The 22234-nt window shown below is 46.8% G+C and overlaps 1 protein-coding gene across 3 annotated transcripts in view; it reads left to right on the top strand.

Moving 5' to 3' along the window:
- Positions 1-22234, top strand: part of DPYSL5 (dihydropyrimidinase like 5) — an 89366-nt gene that overhangs the window by 60222 nt on the left and 6910 nt on the right. For all 3 annotated transcript variants that reach the window (NM_001109964.1, XM_024998245.2, XM_059890991.1), the window contains 9 exons: positions 1923-2081; positions 4160-4339; positions 5153-5221; positions 7396-7440; positions 9278-9353; positions 10240-10396; positions 15783-15924; positions 17296-17438; positions 18998-19205. In NM_001109964.1, coding sequence (NP_001103434.1) covers positions 1923-2081; positions 4160-4339; positions 5153-5221; positions 7396-7440; positions 9278-9353; positions 10240-10396; positions 15783-15924; positions 17296-17438; positions 18998-19205 — 1179 coding nt within the window. The remainder of the gene's footprint in view (positions 1-1922; positions 2082-4159; positions 4340-5152; positions 5222-7395; positions 7441-9277; positions 9354-10239; positions 10397-15782; positions 15925-17295; positions 17439-18997; positions 19206-22234) is intronic.

Genomic DNA, 22234 nt, shown 5'->3' with positions numbered 1-22234 from the left:
GAATATATTCTATATAACAGTTTGTTAGCTTGATCTGAGCCAACCTGGAGATTCAACAGGTAGATCTTTTCCACTCTCAGAAACCCACAGATATTAAGAACTGTCTTGGCTCTCTTATTCCACTGTGTTGTTTCCAGGTTCCCTTCTTCTTGACGCAAGGCCACAGATGGACGAGGGAGTGCAAAGGAAAACAATCTAGAACCCCAGAAGAAGTTAAACAATTTAGTGTGTAAAATCCCAATATACCAGACACCCCCATGTCCACACATAAAAGCAAGAAATGCATTTCAGGACAAAATAGACTACAGCCACCTGCTACAAGGGTGAATCAGCCTGGCACCATCCAGCCAAATCCGAAATAGAAGCCAGCTAGTAAAGCTACAATCTGGTGCTCTTCCCCTTCCTACGTCTCTCTGCCTCCCACATCACGGGTCCTACGTGTGAACCGAAGAACTAGCACCCTCTGTTGGTTACTTCAAGTTATGAAAGAAGTCAGGCCAGGACAACAGGGCGACAAGTCTCACCCACCCAGCCAGGGTCTGCATGGAAAATCAGTGTTGCAAGAGTTTTCATTTTAATTGTTTGTTGGCCACTGAACTAATTTTTTTCAGTTCCTTATTACCCAGCAATATTTCTGATTTGTGATGAAGGATTTAACTGAATAGAGAAGCATGAAATCATCAAGACAGTTTCATTGTGCTGATTTCCTCCCATACAGAAAACAGAGATAAACAACTAAATTCTGAATAATTACTCACACATATTAGGACAAAACTTTACAAAGTGATACTTCTCTTGACTTTCACAGCCATCCAACGAGGTAAAGACGCTGCATCAAAATATTTTTTAAATGATAGGGATAATGTTAGTCGCTCAGTCGTGTCCAACTCTTTGCAGCCCCATGGACTGTAGCCCGCCAGGCTCCTCTGTCCGTGGGATTCTCAAGGCAAGAATACTGGAGTGGATTACATTCCCTTCTCCAGGGGATCTTCCCGACCCAGGGATCAAACCCTGGGTAATTTTTCACTGATAAATCAGACAGGGACCTAAAATGCTATTGCAAACAAGTCAAATGGAAATAATGTTCTTGGAAAAACTAAAAACAAAGATAACAATTTGAAAATGTCTATAAAAACTTTGACCAGAATTGCTTAATGAAATGTGAGAGAATAAAACAAAACAATATATTCAAATTAATATTTTATTCATTATGGTTTACATATATATCTGTAACTAAAATAATATTATAACTTCATTATGGTTTACATATATATCTGTAACTATATACAGATATACATGTAATATTTTATATATATAAAATATTACAAATAATATTTTAAAATTACCTCATCTATATATTCAGGGCTTCGTTTGTGGCTCACCTGGTAAAGAATCCACCCACAATGCCGGAGACCTGGGTTCAATCCCTGGGTTGGGAAGATCCCCTGGAGAAGGGAAAGGCTACCCACTCCAGTATTCTGCCCTGGAGAATTCCATGGACAGTATAGTCCATGGGGTCGCAAAGAGTCGGAGGCGAATGAGCAACTTTCACTTCACTTCACTCATATATTCAAGTTGGTCGGAAATCATTTGGGGGGAATTGTCTCATTGGGAAATAGAGGCTGAGGAAACACACTAAGTGGTTTTTCCAAAGCACCGAGCCACAACCCAAAATGAGGAAGAAGCAGCTTTGTGTGTTGGATCCACAGTAATGACGAAGGTTATACACTGGCTCCTGTGTGTGACCCAGGAACTCCAGCCCCTCGCAGTTTCCCGAACACTGCTGCACTTGGACCCCCTGCCTCCTATGTGGGAGAGTCAGTGGTTGTCCTGAATATCCACCTGAGGACCCAGTGTCTCCCCATGCAGCGACCCACATGTGGGTAGAAATGTAACCGGATGGCTTTTCCCGTCTCCCTCAGGCAGCACTCGTTGGAGGCACCACCATGATCATCGGCCATGTCCTGCCTGACAAGGAGACCTCCCTTGTGGAAGCCTACGAGAAGTGCCGGGGTCTGGCCGACCCCAAGGTTTGCTGTGACTATGCCCTCCACGTGGGGATCACCTGGTGGGCTCCCAAGGTAACAGTGCTGGGTGGAACCCTGAAAGGAGAACCAGTGCTCTTGTTGGCGGAGGGGCCATTTAGTGGGTGACGCTGTGGGTGACCAGCTGACACTGTGGCCAGCTGTGGGTGACGCTCTCCTACAGTGAGGAATGTCCCTCCCACCAGCATCCTAACTCCCCCAAATGCTAAAACAAAAAACACTTAAGATTCTATGTGGCAGGTGCTGTCTTGCTTAATTTAAAGAGCCAGTTTTCCAGCACATACACAGGGAGCACCAGCTCCTTGCTCTGACCACCAGGCTATCAGCGTGTCCTGACGCTTTACATTAGGTACCACTGGCACAGAAGGGGTCGCTGCTGAGTAGTGGGGTCAGCCCCCAGGGTCGAATCATTTTGTGCTGGAAGTTAACAGCACTGAGGTCTCAGAACAGAGGGTCCTGTCCTGGCTCAGTGCCGCCTGGTAAGAATGGATCTTACCATCTTACCCAGAAAGAATGGGTGCTTCTTTCCTGCTGGGCCCCAGCTCCTGTTCTAAACGCCCTGAGGCCATCTCCCACTGGGCCCTGTCTCAGTTCAGCCTCTGTGCCCCTGGCTATCCTGGCCTCCCGTTGCCCAGGCTCCAGGGCCAGAGTCTAAGCCCTGCTCCCTGGCTTCCCACTTTCTTGTTCTTCCTGAAAACAAATTCACAGGCATTTAGACTTTGCTTCACTTCTGGAGTTGTTACTGCTTATTGCCCCCGGGAAGCAGCCCGAATATTCATTCTTTCATCAAGTGTTCATTAATCACCATGTGCCAGTACTTGAGTGGGTGCCCTGGGATCTTAAAAATAAACAAGCATTGAGAGATTTTACAAAGTTCTCCAGCTGGGGACCCTGACCTAAAGAGCCTGACTCCCTTCTGAGCTGGTAACTAAAAGCCTGACTGCACTTCTGCCCTCGAGTACAAGCCTTGATTGTGAGATTCACCCAGTCTCACTCATTACTTCCAAAAGGGTGCTCATGAAAGGCCGCAGAGCCACCCAGCTCCCACATGAAGACTCCCCTCCTGGTACCGGGCAGAAGATGCCATCTATTCCTAATGCCAGCCATCCCTTATTTTAGATGGAGGTTTTGTCCAATTCAGACACCCTCCTGGGTGGGTAACCCCCTCCTACCCTGAGCCTCTCTCCCTTCCCTCCCCCATCAAGGGACTGGAATCGAGGATCCACTCAGATCCTCAACATTGAGGCCAAGCCAGTCATCCCTAACTCCCCAGAGATTGTGGCGACTTTCATGTATCTAGAATTTTAAATTCTTTTCTATGGTAATCAAAATTTTTTTCTAATTATAGATTTTAAAAATAGAAAAGAAAGGAAGCCCATAATCCAGTCACCCCCAATACAATGACCATTGCTATTCTAGCTCATTTCTTTCTGGTCTTTTCCATACCTGCTTTTTACATAGTAACTCTTTTGCTTTAAGGATGAGCATTTTCGATTTGGCTGCATGGTCTTCATGACCATCAATGCCATGGCCACTCAGTGTTCTGTCAAGTAGATGAATCACAATTTATTTACCTACTGTCAGACCAGTGTTTCTTCCATTTTTTTCCCTAGTATAAATAGTATTGGGATCAATCTCTGTATTCACATAGCTTTATTTCATGTTTGGTTTTGTCCCTAAATTAGATTTTTCCCTAGGTCTCTGGATTTTTAGTATTAGTATGCCTTCTCTGTAACACCCCTTCCATTATGGGGATGGAGGGAACTGACCAAGCTATGAAAGTCATTAGTGCATTTACCAACAAGGCTGATTTGGAGACAGAAATATAGACAGGCTTATGTGATTCGAGAAACATGCCCAGATAGTGTTTCTATATTTGTAGCATGCTGGACCATTTTCAAAGCACTTCCGTGTCCATTTGCTCATCTGACCTCACAGCAGCCTGGGGAGTGGGAGGAGAGTGACATACTATGAGGTTACGGGTGGTCACGCGGCAACTCCATCCACTGAGCTACCTCTCTCCTCCATGCTGGGCCAGCCTCGGCCGGCCAGCCTCTGGATAATCTGTACCAGGTCTGTACCAGGTAACACTGCCTTTACGTTTTGCCCTGCAGGTGAAAGTGGAAATGGAGACCCTGGTGAGGGAGAAGGGAGTCAACTCGTTTCAGATGTTCATGACCTACAAGGACTTGTATATGCTTCGGGACAGCGAGCTGTACCAAGTGTTTCACGCTTGCAAGGATATTGGAGCTATCGCCCGAGTCCATGCTGAAAATGGGGAGCTCGTGGCTGAGGCAAGGCAGTAGAGAATATTGGGCAAGAGGGGGCGGGCACCAATTCTCAGAGGGATTCTTGACCACCTGTGACCCATCCTACAGGGTTCAGATAAGACAAATTCTAAAAGAAATTCTAAAAGAAAGTGTGAGATGTTAACACCCCAGATGATGGATCTTTGCCCCTAAATCCAAACTTTTCTAGTGTCTGTAAAAAAACAAATCTTCCTTTGTAGTTCAAAAGGGTTTCTAAGTCTTGAATGATGATATCTTCATTCTAATATGATATTTAAATTCCATTACCACAAGGAATGCAGAGCATCTCTAAGAAATGAGATGTGACATTAAAATAAGAATAAATAAGAGTCAGCCTTCCACTTTCCTGGACCTCCTCAGAGGTGCAGAGGTATTAGAGAGATCTTCTCACTGGGACCAAGACAGACAAGCCCCTTTTTACTCCTGGATCTTAATAAAGACACTTGGGGTAAAGGCTAATCTAGGCATTTCTAGAAGCTGGAGATTTAACTAGATTTCCAGTGAGGAAATTCTGATTTTTCAGATCAATAAAGAGTGCATGTCTTTAGTGTCCCAGGCCTGTTGGCTGGTGACTGAACTGTATTTCTAAGAGGAAAAAAATATTTTCAACCATTATGAAGTGAGTCTCAGGGGAGCCCTGTATTAATCCTGCCCTTTTTAGACGATGAGGATTACAGAAGTGAGAAAAGCAGCAAGCCTATTGGCATGGGCTGGGCTGAGCATACTTTATAGTCCCTTGGGTTATGTTTTTTGTATCTCTCTCATTCTCTCGATTTTCTTTCTTTTGCTATTATTCAGGGAGCAAAGGAAGCACTAGACTTGGGTATCACAGGCCCAGAAGGCATTGAGATCAGCCGTCCAGAGGAGGTGAGAAAGACGTCTGCATTCTTTGTCAACGTCCTTCCTATAGATTCACAGAATCTTTAGGATGCATGAGACATCTGTGAATACAGGTTGTCTGGTATTGCTTTCTCCATGGGTGAAATTCCCATCTGGAAGCTTCCCAAGGAGCAGCCTCCTCCATACTACAGCTGGGACTTCACTGGTGGCTCAGATGGTAAATAATCTGCCTGCAATGTGGGAGACCTGGGTTCCATCCCTGGGTCGGGAAGATCCCCTGGAGAAGGGAATGGCAACTCAGTCCAATATTCTTGCCTGGAGAATTCCATGGACAGAGGAGCCTACCAGGCTACAGTCCATTGGGTCGCCAAGAGTCAGACAGGAGTGTGCAGCTAATACTACTACCCTACTACACTGCTACTATGCTTCAGCTGACCAGGCCTTGAACTTCTGTGGGGAAGACCACTTTGGAGAAACAGACCCACCTGGGTTGGGTCTGATTTCAAGGATCTGAGGGAGGCCATGTGAGCATGTGAGGGGTTGCAGTGGCCAAAATTAAATTGGGAGAGAAAAGACAGACTGACAGAGGCTTCAGATGCTAGAAGAAACTCCAGGCTGTAAGCCAGTGAATCCGCATTTGGGGGCTGAGATCCCTTTGAGTGTCTGAGGAAAACTCTGGACTGTTCCCACTAGAAACAAGAGGCACATGTGTGTGCTCTCTCCCTCTTTTCCTGTTCATCGCAAAGAATGGTAACTAACGCCTGCCCCTCCTCTGCCCTCTGATTTTACCCTCTCGTGGTTTTGCAGGATGTTGACACAAATGCCCTCCAGTGCCCATTTTCTGAAGAATTTGACTCTGGAGGATCACATTAGATAAATAATGCATTCTTGCCCTATGGCCCTGTTCAGATATCCCCCACCACTGGTGAGGAGAAAGCTATTTTCTGTTTCTTCAAAGCCTTAAATGCAGAGTGGTGCTTGGATGCCCATGAAGAATTGATGGGGAAGCCTTGAGGGATGAAGAGCTGGAGACAGGATGTGATGGTTCTACCATCTGACAGAAACTAAGTCAGCTTATACTGGGTCAGCCCTGTATAAGCCTTACTCCTGCCCTGGGTCTGTCCCTGTCTGTCAGAGCCCTTGAATGTAGCTCCAGTCTGGGCACCTCAGAGCTGGTAGAGAAAGACACACCAACTTCAATAAAGACAATGCACTGAGAGTGCCCGTGAGAACAGGGGTGGGTGGGTGATGGGCACAGGACTGCACTTTGTGGAGTTCTACCAGGAGAGGAGCAAGGCACTGACTGTAGTGGTAGTAAAAGCAAGAATTACCACCACCATCATCTACTGATTAAAGGGGAACATCTGGGGAGATTTTGCTCCCCAGGGACATTTGGTGATGTCCAGAGTTATTTTGTTGTTCAGTCACTCAGTCATGTCCGACTCTTTGCGACCCCATGGACTGCAGCACGCCATGCTTCCCTGTCCTACACCATCTCCCAGAGCTTGTTCAAACTCCTGTCCATCGAGTCGGTGATGCCATCCAACCATCTCAACCTCTGTTGTTCCCTTCTCCTCCTGCCTTCACTCTTTCCCAGTATCATGGTCTCTTCCAGTGAGTCGGCTCTTTGCATCAGATGGCCAAAGTACTGGAGCTTCAGATATTTGGGGTTGTCCCAACTCAGGGGGAGGATGTTAATGGCATCTAGTAGGTAGAGGTGGCGGCTGCTGCTGAAGAGCCCACAATGTCCATTCAGCCTCCACCACAAAGAATTACCTCACACAAAATGTCAATAGTGTCAAGGTTCAGAAATCCTGATCTAGGCTAATTTCCAGCTTGAAATCAGTGTTGCTCCTTTGCTACAGTTCTGAGATGGCTGTGGAGAGAAGGCACCAGAAACCAGGGGAGGTGTTTTTGTTTGCTCTTGTTTTATTGCCTTTGAATTAAGCCCTGAGTAGCATCCAGGGAAGACACACCTGGAACACTAAGTCCTGGGATGCTCTTGAGGTGAACAGAGGTGTCTGGAACTTGGTGCCCCTGCTCAGGGTTTCCTCCCAGGCCAGTGTCTGTGGGTGCACTTGGCCCCTCCGGCTCTGAGTCAGACATTCCAGCACTTTCTACAGAGTGGGGTATCAGGCAGAGGTAAGCTTGCTTGGGGAGATGATGAAGTTTGTTTTCTTCCTGTCCTCTGTTCCTAACAGCTGGAAGCAGAAGCCACTCACCGAGTTATCACCATTGCAAACAGAGTAAGTAGACCCCAGATCACTCTCAGCCCATTTTCAACTCTGGGGTCAGAAACCAGCCTGGATGGTGGAGTCCCAATCTGCTCTGGGTGCTAGCACCAGGTCTGGCTCACAGGACCCCAAATGAACATCGTTTGCTAAATGAACATTGTTATTCCCACAGCCATGATAGGAGTGCTCCTTGCCACTGGCTGTCTGTTCCACCCCACTGAGCTTACTGACATCTGGTTCATTGCTCAAGTGGAAACAACTCCCAAGGAAGGCGAGGCAAGGTGGGGACCACAGAGCCTCACGGCAACTGGAATCTGTTTCTTCTAGAGGAATAAAAATTTTTACTTAGAGAATCACAATTCAGACCTCTAGCTCTGGGCCATTCGTGATTTTTTTCTTGGTACAGTTCAGGGTAAGGGGGCACTGATGCAGTGTCATGGTGAGAGCAAGCAAGAGACGTGACAAGCTTGATCAAAGACAAGCTTCTGGTCACATGCCAGTCAATCAACCATTCCAAGAGACTGTTTCATTATCTAAAATTGGAGTGAGGGTATCACCCACTCCTTACAGGATGGTTGTGAGCATCAAACAAATCATGGAAGGAAAAGCACTTTATACACAATAGAACACTGTATCAAGGTCATTTCCCCTCCTGAACTGTCACTAGAGGGTTCCCTTTGCTCAGATAATCCAAACTACCTTCTCTAAAACACTAGTTTTCTAAGTGCAGTCTCTGGACTAGCTGCTTCCACATTGTTTGTTAGAAATAGGAACTCAGAAACACAAATGCTCAGGCTTGTCCAGACCCACTGAATCAGAAACTGGGGGTGACGCCCAGCAATCTGTGTTTTAACAAGCCCACTAATGATTTTAATAGGCACTAACACTTGAGAACTTCTCCTCTGGAAAGACCTGGGCTACCTTGAAGGCCATGAGCAGAGGGTGAAGGGTGTGGTGTTAGGGACACCAGGGGAACACAGAGGTCAGAGGTCCAGTTGGTCTCAGAACTAGTCAGGAAACTTGTACCAAGCACATCAAATGTCAGGCCAGTTCCTAAATTCTCTATCCTCCTAATTTGATAAGAAGGCACTAGAATAACATTTGGGAAGTTTTCCATTAGCCCTTTATAAGTCTAGAAGCTGGACAAGGACATCATTTTATTGTTATAACAATAATTATGCTAGCAATTACTTCCTGATGGAAACTTACCCCAGAGTAAGGAAAGATCTGAACAACAAAAGGGCAATTCCTCCTTTTTTTAGCTCAAACATATTCCCAAAGAAGTGAAACCATGGACCATGGTTGCACAGTTCAGTAGAGGAAAAGTTAATCAGAGTTATAATCCAGTGTCCATTTGCAAGACTGGTCCTGTCTGATGTAGACTGAACCCTGAACCTCTTGTGTAACATTTCTTCTCTGGGGTAGAGTACATTCTATCTGCTGATAGAGCAGCCTTCACATGGCAGGCATCATAATTTTAGATATGGGACATAATACACAACTGTACCTAGGTCTTCACATTCATGAACAGGAAAAAATCCCTCATTTTAAGTTGTAAATAGTCTTGGTGTTGGCTGGTAGAAAATGTGAGGTTCAGCACTTGACATCTTACCCAGATATTCCCACTGTGGGCTCTGGTGCCAGGCACCACCTGTCCCCTCCTTGTTTTGTGGGGTTCCCCTAGCCTGCAGCTGCCAGGCCTGCATTCTGTGCAGAAGACTGTCAGCCTAAGGAGGGTGCAGAGCGATGCAGGGGGAAGTGCTGGCGCCAGGACTAATCCTGTCTGGTCATCTTGATGCTTGTTATGGGGTTGATGCTCTCTCCTTCCCACCATGTTTCCTGTGTTTAGACTCACTGTCCCATCTATCTGGTCAACGTGTCCAGCATCTCAGCCGGTGATGTTATTGCAGCTGCTAAGATGCAAGGTGAGTTAGTAGGGTGGGCTGGGCAGTTAGCCCTTGTGCGAGGGGTGCCCAGCAGCTTCATGCACTTTCCCTTCTGGCTCCTGAGGCCAGGCCCTGAGACTGCCCTGCCCTTCTCTTTCCTGCTGTCTTCCTGCCCAGGCCTGGGGTTGGCCCCTTAGAATAAGGGTTTTCCTCTGCACATTTGTATGCATAACAGCTTTACAGAAGTGTCTGTCACCTCTCCTCAGATTGATAAAAATTTTTCAAGTTTTTTAATCAACTCATGAATTGGTTTTGTTTTGTTTTTTTTTTTTTGGTCTCTTGGGTTTTGCTAGTGGTTGCCTTGGTAACCAACATAAAATCCTGGATGAGTTACAGCGGACATTTCAGGGGGAAATGCCTATGTAGTCCTTGGAGAAATGACAGTGTCGGAGCTGGACATCCCCTTCAGGAACCCAGTGTACCAGCCCTAGGACACCTGTGTGTCTGAGCACCTGGCCACGCCTGAAGGCTTTGTCCATGCTTGTACTCCCAGCCTGGCTTGGGGTGCCAGTGGGGGCCTGATAACAAGCATAAAAGATCACAGTCACGAACCTGGGGATATAAATTAGGGCCTTCCAGCCCTCCCGCCACACTGCCTTCCGCATCTCGCCTCCTACCTCTCCTCTAGCTAGACCTCCTCCAGGGTCTCACCTGTGCTGTGGACCCAGCCTTCCGCCTCTGTCTCCTGGGACGCGGGAGCACTCTGGCCTTGACCGCAGCTGGGGTCTCCAATGCCCAGCCGAGCTCAGGCTAGTCCCTTCCTTTCTGACTTCAGCTCCTTCCCCTGCCCAGTGAGAGGCTCCGACCAATGCTCCCCCAGGTTCACTGGCCTCCTGGTGATGGTCAGACTTCCCTCTTCTTGCAGGGAAGGTTGTGCTGGCTGAGACCACCACTGCACACGCCACGCTCACGGGCTTACACTACTACCACCAGGACTGGTCCCACGCAGCCGCCTACGTCACGGTGCCTCCCCTGAGACTGGACACCAACACATCAACCTACCTCATGAGCCTGCTGGCCAAGTAAGGCACCTCAGCTGGACCACGATGCAGCCTTGTGTCACAATTCGGGCCATGCTGGGCATTTGTAGACCTTTAAGGTGATATCGTAGAGGCCCCCAGTCTGACCTAAGTTCGATTTCCTTGTGTCCAAAGGAAGAGTTTTGCTTGTGTTGCCTTCTCCAAAGCTCCTGCTGTGCCATGGTGCTCCTATGACTACCTGATTGGGAGTGAGAGCTTCTGAGGAGATAAGTAAAGAGCGTATATAAAACTGGGCTGCTAAGTTGCTTTAGTTGTGTCCGACTCTGTGCGACCCCATGGACGGCGGCCCACCAGGCTCCCCTGTCCCTGGGATTCTCCAGGCAAGAACACTGGAGTGGGTTGCCATTTCCTTCTCCAATGCATGAAAGTGAAAAGTGAAAGGGAAGTCGCTCAGTCGTGTCCGACTCCCAGCGACCCCATGGACTCCAGCCTACCAGGCTCCTCCATCCATGGGATTTTCCAGGCAAGAGTACTGGAGAGGGGTGCCATTGCCTTCTCCGATATAAAACTGTGAACAGTAGCTATTCAGAATTTCAAAGGACCTTGCTCTCATACACTGAAGACCACTGGGGAGCTGTAGGATGTAGACTCTGACTTATCTGAGAATATTTGTGGATCTTTTTCTTTTTTACCTTCACCTACCCCTCTCATTGTTTCCCACGTGATTTACTCTCATTGTGTGTCCCTCCCTCTGTGTTGCTCCCTCCTTTCTTTCCTCTTTTCCTTTTTCTTCCACACCTTCTCCCTCTTTCTTCTTAACCTCTTCCTCCAGACCTTCTTTTCTCCAGTTCCTGTTTTTCCAAAACGCTTTTCCCATTCAATCTGAATCTAGATAATATGCTTCAATGGATAGTCTGATTCTGGTGGGACACAAACACGGAAAGATTTTGTTTGGTTCCAGTGAGTGACGTGAAGTTGCTCGGTCATGTCCAACTCTTTGCGACACCATGGACTGTGGCCTATCAGGCTCTGAGGAGCCTCTCAGTCCATGGAATTTTCCAGGCAAGAGTACTGGAGTGGGTTGTCATTTCCTTCTCCAGTACTGGCTTGCAAATTCTTGCCTCTAGTAACCCTTCAGTTCAGTTCAGTTCAGTTCAGTCGCTCAGTCGTGTCCGACTCTTTGCGACCCCATGAACTGCAGCACTCCAGGCCTCCCTGTCCATCACCAACTCCCGGAGTTCACTCAAACTCAAGTCCATCAGGTCAGTGATGCCATCCAGCCATCTTATCCTCTGTCGTCCCCTTCTCCTCCTGCCCCCAATCCCTCCCAGCATCAGGGTTTAGGTAATGGTAAAACCCATTGCTTTTTCTTCCCTTTTGGTTATTAAAGTCCAGTTCAGTTTAAAAGTCAGTCTCCTCTCCTCCCAACTCTCAGCTTGGGGAATTTGGTGGGCATTAGGATTAAAGGGGTGGGGACACTGGTCCACACCCAAGCACGGCCTGTACCCCTGTACTAACTGATGCTGCTTCTTCTCTGGAAGAAAGTTGACTGGCTTCTGGGGCCCTCCTTGTGCAGGGTATGTGCCCAGATAAGGGCTCTCTTGAGCCACTCTCATGCCATCCTCTGACACAGGAGATGGAGTCCAGCTTGACTTCTCCTTTTAAAACAAAAATTATTTCTTTGGCTCTGCTGGGTCTTAGTTGCAGCACTCGGGATCTTTGATCTTCCTTGCAGCATGTGGTATCTTTACTGGGACCTGGGATCCTGACCAGGGATCGAACCCAGGCCCCCTGCTGTGGAAATGCAATGTTTTAGTCACTGGACCATCAGGGGAGTCCCCATCTTTACCTCCTCTAACCTGCCCCTTCCCAGCTTCCCTGTGAACAAGAACCTGGGCCTGCAGCTTAAGCCCCATCACCTTTTGCAGAGTCTGGGCCCAGAGGAAGCTCAAGCAGCTTTGCCGCTCCTTCTGATGGGATTACAGGCTGCCCCACCCCCATGACCTGACTCTCCTCATTCAGAGGCTCAGGCGGGCCCACCCACCCATCTTCCAAGCAGGTGCCTGCTCCTGTCACCTCTGATCTCCATAGGTGAACTTCTTCAAATGTCTCCTCTTGACTCTGAGGTAGACTAGTTGGGGGAGAGGGAAAGTACCATTCAACTCATGAAAACAGGAAGAAGGGCAAGACCACAGGACCCTCCATTTTACCAAACACCTCAGTCGCCCTCCCTGTTTTCTGCTTTTATAGACGTGGGGATGGTGATACACTTCTGCTAGGATGATGGTGGGGAGTGTTGAGGGAAGTGACCAGCCCCAGTTGGAGGTGGCTGTCATTAGATAATGGGGCATTTATCTCATCCATGTCCTTAGTTTTCAGTCTTGGTTGGTTGACTAACAGCTGGAAAATTTCCACTCAACATCTTGCTCTCTTAACAACCTAAAGAGCACTGTGCTGCTGCTAAGTCACTTCAGTCGTGTCCGACTCTGTGCGACCCCATAGATGGCAGCCCACCAGGCTCCACGGTCTCTGGGATTCTCCAGGCAAGAACACTGGAGTGGGTTGCCATTTCCTTCTCCAATGCATGAAAGTGAAAAGGGAAAGTGAAGTCGCTCAGTCATGTCTGACTCTTCACAACCCCATGGGCTGCAGCCCACCAGGCTCCTCTGTCCATGTGATTTTCCAGGCAACAGTACTGGAGTGGGGTGCCATTGCCTTCTCTGAAAGAGCACTATGGGGTTTTCCAAATGTGACTGGAGTGCAGGTGGTAGGGTCCTGGGGCCACAGTGGCCCCTGGAGGGGTAGGATATGTTGTGGCACAGTGGCAGTAATTATAATCTGTCCCATAAATTGCTAAGATTCTGAGCAGTGGCAGCTCTGAGAGTTTTAACCAATTTGAGAGAGTAAAGGGAGAAATGGTAGATCAGCTCTTACTTTTAAAAATGCTTGTTTGGGGGAAAAACCAGCTTCCTTTTCACTATTATCAACACAACAAAAACAAACCAGTATCAAGAACCCATGATAATAGTTTTGGCTCCTTTGCAAGGTCAAAGAACTCTTTCGAAATACCTCACAAGCAAATTTACGGAAAGAACAAAAAGGTAATGAATTCCCCAACCCACCCAAATTACAGTGCCCAAACCCACACGACTTTAAACAAGCAGAAGAAGAAAAGTATTATTAATTGAATAATTTCAAGTTTTTATTTCTAGCTTATTTTTTCAAATTTATTTAAATTATTCAACTAAATTCTATTCATTTAAACAGAATTATAATTTCATGTGAATACTTATGAGAATAGTTTGAATCTCTTTTTTAATCAGTGCATATTGTAAACTTGTATAATTTTATAGAATTTGGAGCATATTTTTAACATTTTTAGGAATTCATGATTACTGTAATTTTGCTTTTATGACATTTTAGTGATAATTGGTGTTATGCAAAGTACTTGATAGAAAACCCACGCACTAATTAATGTATTTCTATAAGAAAATATGAGCTGCTTTATAATGATCTATTTTAGGATATGATCTCTTCGGGTATATCAGGGTAAAAAGTACAATCTGTAGATGTCAGGATTTGTCCTTTATTTAAAATCTGACTTCTTAAAGAGACCAGAAACTCTTTCATTTGAACTTACATATTTTTTAAGCGGGTTTCCCTGGTGGCTCAGATGGTAAAGAATCTACCTGCAATGTGGGAGACCTGGGTTCGATCCCTGGGTTGGAAGATCCCCTGGAGGAGGGCATGGCAACCCACTCCAGTATTCTTGCCTGGAGAATCCCCATGGGCAGAGGAGCCTGGCGGGCTTCAGTCCATCCGGTCACAAAGAGTCGGATACAACTCAAAGAGTCAGAGCAACTAAGCACAGGACAGCACATCTTTAAAGTACTTAACAAAAGTTAGTGATGTTTTAAAGAGTAGGGATGGGTGTGTCATATCTCCCAGATTCCTGGCAGCACTGGGGGTCCCCAAAAGCCCTTCTGGAATGTGCCCTCCTCATTCACTCCTGCCTAGCGAACACTTACTCGTGTGTGGGCCTTTTAAGAAAGGCGAGGGCTCAGTTAGACTTGTCAGTTAAAGCATGGGGTCCATGGATCCTCAGCCCCTGACTCTAATGAGCATTTTCTGATCTGAACCCCACCCAGGGGTCTGGAGAACGCCTGAGAAAGAGTGAAAACTGAAGATTCTGTTCATCGCTGGCAGGTTCTCTGGGTCTGGGGGAGGTGGGGGGTCTCTGGGAACACAACCCTCTGCTCAGTGGAGGACCCCCTCCTGCAGTCTCTCGGGGGGCCACAGCAGCATCTTTGGCACCAGAAGCTGCCAGCCCTGCCACGGAGGAGCTAAGTCATGTCCCTGTGGATTTTGCCAAGAATAGTAGTCATTTGGGGAAAGCCCTGCCAGGCCCCTAGTGGAGGCAGCCCCATGTGCAGCCTGACCCTGAACGTCTGAGAGCCTTAAGAATATGCCTCCTCACCAAGCCAAATAATGCCTTCTGCGCAAAGATTCCCCTCTGAGGATCGCATCTCAGTTGGCCCACATGCACACACAAGGCTTGGTAACTCCTCCAAGTTAAACTAGACTCCAGGGCCCCTGCTGTGCTGTCCCCTCTCCCACCAGGCCCCTCCCTGCCCTCTTAGGGTGTTTCCTCCTCAGGCTGTCCTGGCCTGGGCAATGGAGGCATCCCTCCCCGCACCTCTGAGGCCTACAGAGATCTCTGAACGTGGGCCAGCCATGGGCCAGCCATCTGCCTGTCTCCTCAGGCAGAGGGTCTGCCACCATGTGAACTCTCACCGACATAAGTCTCCACCCCAAGTTCTGAGCTGGCCCAGGAGCCCCTCAAGAGCCCGGCATGCCTCACCCACCACAGCCTCAGCAACCATCTGAGGACCATGGTCACGGATGGCAGTGGCGATGACCCACTGCCATGTCATTGCTGGCTCATCAAACCAGGCTTCTCTTCTATCTTGTCCATCCTCTTCCCACAAAGCTTAACATAGAACTTGAGTATTTTACCAAGCACGTGCTTGTTGCCAGCAGGGCCAGGTGGGGGTTGAGCAGGGACATGAGAGGGAGTTTGTATATGTTTTGGGGAAGTAAAACTACCTCCACCCTCTCACTTTAAACTCTTTTAAGTTCAATTTTTCTCTGTTCGTTCTCTTAACTCTTAAAGTCAACATCCCAAAGACTACTCTCGATGTCTTCTATGACCATTCTGTGCCATGGTTAGCACATATCCCCATTCTGCAGATGTGTAAACTGAGGTTCTCACAGATTAACTCATTAGAGGTCATACAGCTCTGAAGTATCAGAGTGGAGACTGAAACCAGCTTTGCCAGGTTCCCAAGCAAAGGCTTTTTCCCTGTCCTCACCCTCTGGGACCCTGGCCTCCCCTCCCCTTACTAGTCATGTCCTTCTCTTTACCCAGTGATACTTTGAACATTGTGGCGTCAGATCACCGGCCTTTCACCACGAAGCAGAAAGCTATGGGCAAGGAGGACTTCACTAAGATCCCCCACGGTGTGACCGGGGTTCAGGACCGCATGAGCGTCATCTGGGAGAGAGGCGTGGTACGTTCCCAGGACCCCACCCGGCGCTGGGCCGCAGAAGAATTTTCACACTTTAGGAGGGCTGGGTCAACTACTGCTCTTGTTTCACTCAAAAACAAAACAGAAAAGGTCTTTTTTATTTTCCTGATCAGAAAAGTAAGAAGTCCTAGCATGACAATTTGGAAAATACAGAAAAGTACTAGAAAAAAACATAATTCCATACTGAGAAATTATTAATATTTTGGTATATTTCTTCCTAAGCTCTATGCATGCAGCATACATTATTTTAATTACTGGGTTTCTTTTTTTTTTTCATATAACAGTGTATTTTGAGTGCCTTCCTATATCAGTAAAAGTTCTTTAAAAACATCTTTGTTAATAACTAAACAAGATTTCCTCCCATGGAAGCACCATATTCAGTTACGGCTTCCCTGGTGTTTGGAACTTTCAACTGCTTCAAATTTTTGCATTTAGCAATAACACTGCACAGAATTTCTTTGTTCATGAGTGTATGTCAGCATTTCTAATTGTTTCCTGAGGACAGATTCCTAGAAATGGATTTCTGGGCCAGGGGATGTGAACTTTCTTTAAGGATCTTGGTATCTTTCGTCCAATAGTAAAGACAGAGACTGGAATTCATTTGAATACCACCTGTTCTGCCCCTGAAAAATAAGTAATTTGGTCTTGACCTATCACAGATTAGATGCAGTTTTAGGGGATGAGCCTGAAGAAATTTGAAATACACAAGGCTAAGCCACCAGCTCAGGGAAGACCCTGAGGCAGCTCAGGAATCCCTTTTTAAATTTATTTATTTGGCTTTGCTGAGTCTTAGTTGCAGCACGTGGGATCTTTCATTGTGGCTCACAGATTTCTCTTTAGTTGGGGTGGACAGTCTCATTTGCTCAGCAGCATGTGGGATCTTAGTTCTCCAACCAAGGATTAAACTCATGTCCCGTGCATTGGAAGGCGATTCTTAACACCTAGACCACCTACAAGTTCTAGGAATCCCTTTTGAAGAATGTCCATGATGCACTCATGGGTGGGGCTATAAGATGCCTTTCCAGCACAGAATATATGTCCTTTCATGGATTTAGGAAAGCTCCCAATTTATCCATAGTGAGCACATGAGTAGACCTGGTTTTACAAACAGGAGGTAGATTTGCCCCAAGAAAGCCACCATTTGGAAGAAGGGCCCACCCACCACTGTTACAAAAAGGAGAGAGGAGGAAATGAGCACATGGGAACCGAGCCATGCAGATTGTCTCATCCGAGATGATGCCCATGGCATTGTCCAGCACCAGTATTCGGACCAACTAAAAGCTCACAACAGTGACGGGGTGTGAGGCACACACACAGGACCTTGGTTGACCTGAGCCTTTGGCCATGTTTCAGGTTGGAGGAAAGATGGATGAGAACCGTTTTGTGGCCGTTACCAGTTCCAACGCAGCCAAGATTCTCAACCTGTATCCCCGAAAGGGCCGCATCATCCCTGGAGCTGATGCCGATGTGGTGGTGTGGGACCCCGAAGCCACCAAGTAAAGCCTGCTACTTGTCTCCAGGGCTGGGGGATGGGGTTTTTAAGGACCTTGTGTTACAGAACTCCAAAGCATCATCTTTGCCCTACTTCTAGCATAGAGCAGGATGTCCCTGAGATGTGTTCAGTTCAACAAATGCTTGAGGGTTTGCCATGGTCCAAGCACTAGGGATGCAACAGTGAACAAGAAGGTCTGAAGACTTGCCGCAGGGCAAGCTCCATGTGCACAGCTTTACAGTTTTTCACAGCTGCATCACATCAATGATCTCATGTGCTTATCTCAGCCCTGAGAAGCACTCAAGGCTGGAGTTCTTACTTCCATTTTACTATTGAAAAAACTTGGAAAAGGAAATGGCAACCCACTCTAGTATTCTCGCCATGAGAATTCCATGAACAGAGGAGCCTGGTGGGCGACAGTCCATGGGATCACAAAGAGTCAGACACAATTGAGTATCACTCACTGAAGAAACTAAGAGCAGAGAGTAGAGGGACTCCCCAATCACATAGCTAATAAGAGGCTGAACCAGACAGATGTCCTGACACTCAGTTCCAGACTCTTCCACCAAGCCTCTGCTTCCCTCGTTGAGAGCGTGCATTCTCTCGAGCACAGCACTTGACACCCACAGTATTTATGAATACAACTTGAGTGAATAAATGAAATGCATCAGGAATTATCAAGCTGCAGGATACAAGGCATCATGTTTACTCAGAGGTTTGACCAGGGGAGATGGGAATTGTTTTCTAATACTAAACTTTATTCAGTCACTCAACAATATCTGTTAAGTGCTACCATTTGCCAAGCACTTTTCTAGACACACAAGCTAACAGTGAACAAGACAAAAATGTGCTGGGATTTTGAAGGTAAAAAGTTGAACTGCAGAAAAAGTTCTCCCTGTGCACCACCGCCCAGCCCCTTGCCCAAATCCCTGTCCTGCTTCTCCATTAGGGCACTTGAGAAGTCAGATTCTGCATCCAGCCTGGGGCTGGTCCCTGTTGCTCTTGTGGGTGTGGCTGTTAGTGATTGCTATTGGCAGAAAGACCCTTAGAGTGTAGGCCAGTATGTTAGTCAGCTAGGGTGCTCCCATAACAAAATAGGAGGAGGCTTGAACAATAGAAATTCATTTTCTCACAGTCCTGGAGGCTAGAAGTCCAAGATCAAGGTGTCAGCAGGGCTGATTTCATTCTGAGACCCTTGGTTTATAGAGGTCATCTCTTCCCTGTGTCTCTACATGGCACTGCCTCTGTGTGTGCACTTCTGGCATCTCGATTTCCTCTTATAAAGACACCCATTTGATTGGATTAGGGCCCACCTGTATGACCTCATTTTACTTTAATTAGTTCTTTAAAGGCCTTATCTCTGAATATAGTCACGTTCTGAGGTACTGGGGACTGGGACTTCAACAGATAACTTTGTGGTGACATAATTCATTCTAGCCTTTGGGAGTCCTTCCTTTCCACTGAGCGTCATCGCCTCTTCCCCTGAGCACCTTCCCTTCCTTTGAGCTGTGACAGCTTTACCTCCTCTCATAGCGTTCTCTCCTGCCACTGCGTTCCCACCAGGACCATCTCCGCCAGCACCCAGGTGCAGGGAGGAGACTTCAACCTGTACGAGAACATGCGTTGCCATGGCGTCCCACTGGTCACCATCAGCCGAGGCCGGGTCGTGTACGAGAACGGCGTCTTCATGTGTGCTGAAGGCACCGGCAAGTTCTGTCCCCTGCGATCCTTCCCAGACACTGTCTACAAGAAACTGGTCCAGAGAGAAAAGGTATGGTGAGGGAGAGGGGAGAATACATGTGGGAAGGGGTTGAAGACCCCTGCTGGGGACTTCTTATATGACTATTGTAAATCTCAAAGATGTTCTCACTGTTTTTTCCACCAGAATCCTATTGCCTGAATAGTCACTTTGGGAACAATCAAAATAGTAGAAAAGGAGCACCTGTAACAGAGTAAAATTTACTTGGGAGGGGTCCCCAAGTCCCTTGGAGCCAGGGACACTATGAGGTGCTCACAGCTATCCTGACACCCAGGTTTCTTGTGGTCCCTCAGGGCAGGGGGCTTCTGGCTTAGTCAGGGTTATCATATTTGCACTGGAGATCCTCTTTCCCAAAACTCCCCACAGTTGCCCTGTGTCTGCTGTGGAGTGGGTGGGCTTTGCTGAGTCTCCAACACTGAAGGGATCAGGGCAGGTCTGAAATAGCTCACTGCCATGTGGGGGTAGCCTGAGGTCTTCTTTTGAGAATTTCACCCAGTCCTTGGATTCCATTAGCACTCTAGGTGTTCAGTGAAGCTTGAGGCTCCTTCCTCATCTCCAGGGATACCGAACGCTTGGGAGAGTTTCACCCAAAAGAACTGGCTCTTCCCTCACTGCTCTGGGATTGACTGTCCAGACTTATCTTTGAGGACTGCCCTGGCCTTCCTGTGTGCCATCTCAGCTGCTGCGCTCATGCGGCGTGGCAGAAAGTGAAGAACTAAAGAGCCTCTTGATGAAAGTGGAAGAGGAGAGTTAAAAAGTTGGCTTAAAGCTCAATATTCAGAAAACTAAGATTATGGCATCTGGTCCCATCACTTCATGGCAAATAGATGGGGAAACAGTGGCTGACTTTATTTTTCTGGGCTTCAAAATCACTGCAGATGGTGATTGCAGCCATAAAATTAAAAGACGCTTACTCCTTGGAAGGAAAGTTATGACCAACCTAGACAGCATATTAAAGAGCAGAGACAATACTTTGTCAACAAAGGTCCATCTACTCAAGGCTATGGTTTTTCCAGTGGTCATGTATGGATGTGAGAGTTGGACTATAAAGAAAGCTGAGCACAGAAGAATGGATGCTTTTGAACTGTGGTGCTGGAGAAGACTCTTGAGAGTCCCTTGAACTGCAAGGAGATCCAACCAGTCCATCCTAAAGGAGATCAGTCCTGGGTGTTCATTGGAAGGACTGATGTTGAAGCTGAAACTCCAATCCTTTGGCCACCTGATGCAAAGAGCTGACTCAACTGGAAAAGACCCTGATGCTGGGAAAGATTGAAGGCAGGAGGAGAAGGGGACGACAGAGGATGAGATGGTTGGATGGCATCACCGACTGGATGGACATGGGTTTGGGTGGACTCCAGGAGCTGGTGATGGACAGGGAGGCCTAGCGTGCTGCAGTTCATGGGCTCACAAAGAGTCAGACATGACTGAGACTGAACTGACTGACTGACTGATTGACCTTCCTGACAACTCCAGGTGCTGGGAACCAGTAGCAGCCCCGGCCTCGTGGTGGAGGACCCAAATCACCAGAAAATAACAAGTCTGACAAACTGACAGGTGGAAGCATCATGCGGTTTCCCCTCTGGCAGAAAGTACTATCATCATGATTCAAAATGCTGCTGCCTAGCTATTTCCAGATTCTGTCCAGAAATGGTGGGTGTTCTTAGAAACACCATGACCAATGGCCTAGGAGCCCTAGCCCCAATCCAGGTCTTCTGTTGGGGAGCAGACTTGGACTACGCAAACAAAGCATGACTGTAGTTATCCCAGTATTCAATCTGAAAGCAGACTCAGGATCTCTCAGGTAGGTGAAGGGTCCCATCTCCACTATGCTTCCCAGATGGGGACAATGGCAGGAGGCCTCAGCCCCACCTCTGGAAGACATGCCAGAAAGAGATGGAAAAGCGATCCATTCACACACAAGATTATCTGACAAAGGATGGAAATGATTTAAAATAAGAAAATGGAAAAAAAAAATATCAGTGATGATGTAGAGAAATCGGGACGCTCATTCACTGTAAAATCGATGTAAAATGGTACAGCCACTTTGGAAAACAGTTTGGCAATTCCCAAATAGAGTTGCCAAAATGACTCAGCAATTCCTTTCTTGGTATGGACATACTCAAGAGAAATGAAAACACATGTCTGCAAAAAATCTTATCCATGAATGTTGATAGCAGGATTTTTTCCTTATAGCCAAAAAGTGAGAACAACTCAAATGCCTATCAACTATTGAATAAACAAAATGTAGTGTTAATATAGCCATACAATGGAATGTTATTTAGCCATGAAACGGAATGGAATGCTAATATATGCTATATACAACATGCACGAACCTTAAAAACATTATGCTAAGTGAAAGAATCCAGTCACAAAAGACCACATATTATATGATTCCATTTGTTGGAAATGTCCAAAAGAAGCCAATCCGCAGACAGAAAATAGACTAGTGGTTGCTCAGGGTTGGTCAGAGAGAATGGGAGTGATTGCTAATGAGTATGGGGATTTTTGAGGGGTGATGAAGATATTTTGAATTTACACAGTGGTGATGGTGGCACAACCTTGTGAATTACACTAAACACAACTATACTGTATACTTTTAAATGGTGAGTTTTATGGTATGTGAATTATATCTCAATTCAAAAAAAAATATGTCAATAATTCTGTGACTTTCCCAAAAAAGAACATTTTAGTCAGGAAATAGGGTCAAAAGAGGGTAAAGAAAGTGAAGCCCTTCTAAAAGCCAACCTCACAAAAATGTCAGACAGATACCAGTTTGTGCTGCTCTGAGGGCCAGCCACAGTGAAAGAGCCCAGCTTCTAGGGCTGACATAAATTTAACTCAGAATCCCTTTATCCAAAGCACTTATTGTAATGACAAAGTAAGGTCCTCAAGAAAAAGCCATCTCTATTTCCTATTCTCCAGTATAGCCCTTACATACAGAACGCAGGGCTTCCCCAATGGCTCAGCAGTAAAGAATCCACCAAAATGCAAGAGATGCAAGAGACACGAGTTCGATCTCTGGGTGGAGAAGATCCCCTGGA

This window comes from Bos taurus, chromosome 11 (genome assembly GCF_002263795.3).
Source record: "Bos taurus isolate L1 Dominette 01449 registration number 42190680 breed Hereford chromosome 11, ARS-UCD2.0, whole genome shotgun sequence".
Lineage (NCBI taxonomy): Eukaryota > Metazoa > Chordata > Mammalia > Artiodactyla > Bovidae > Bos > Bos taurus.
Note: the sequence above shows the minus strand (reverse complement) of the source record. Positions and strands in the feature narration are given on the sequence as shown.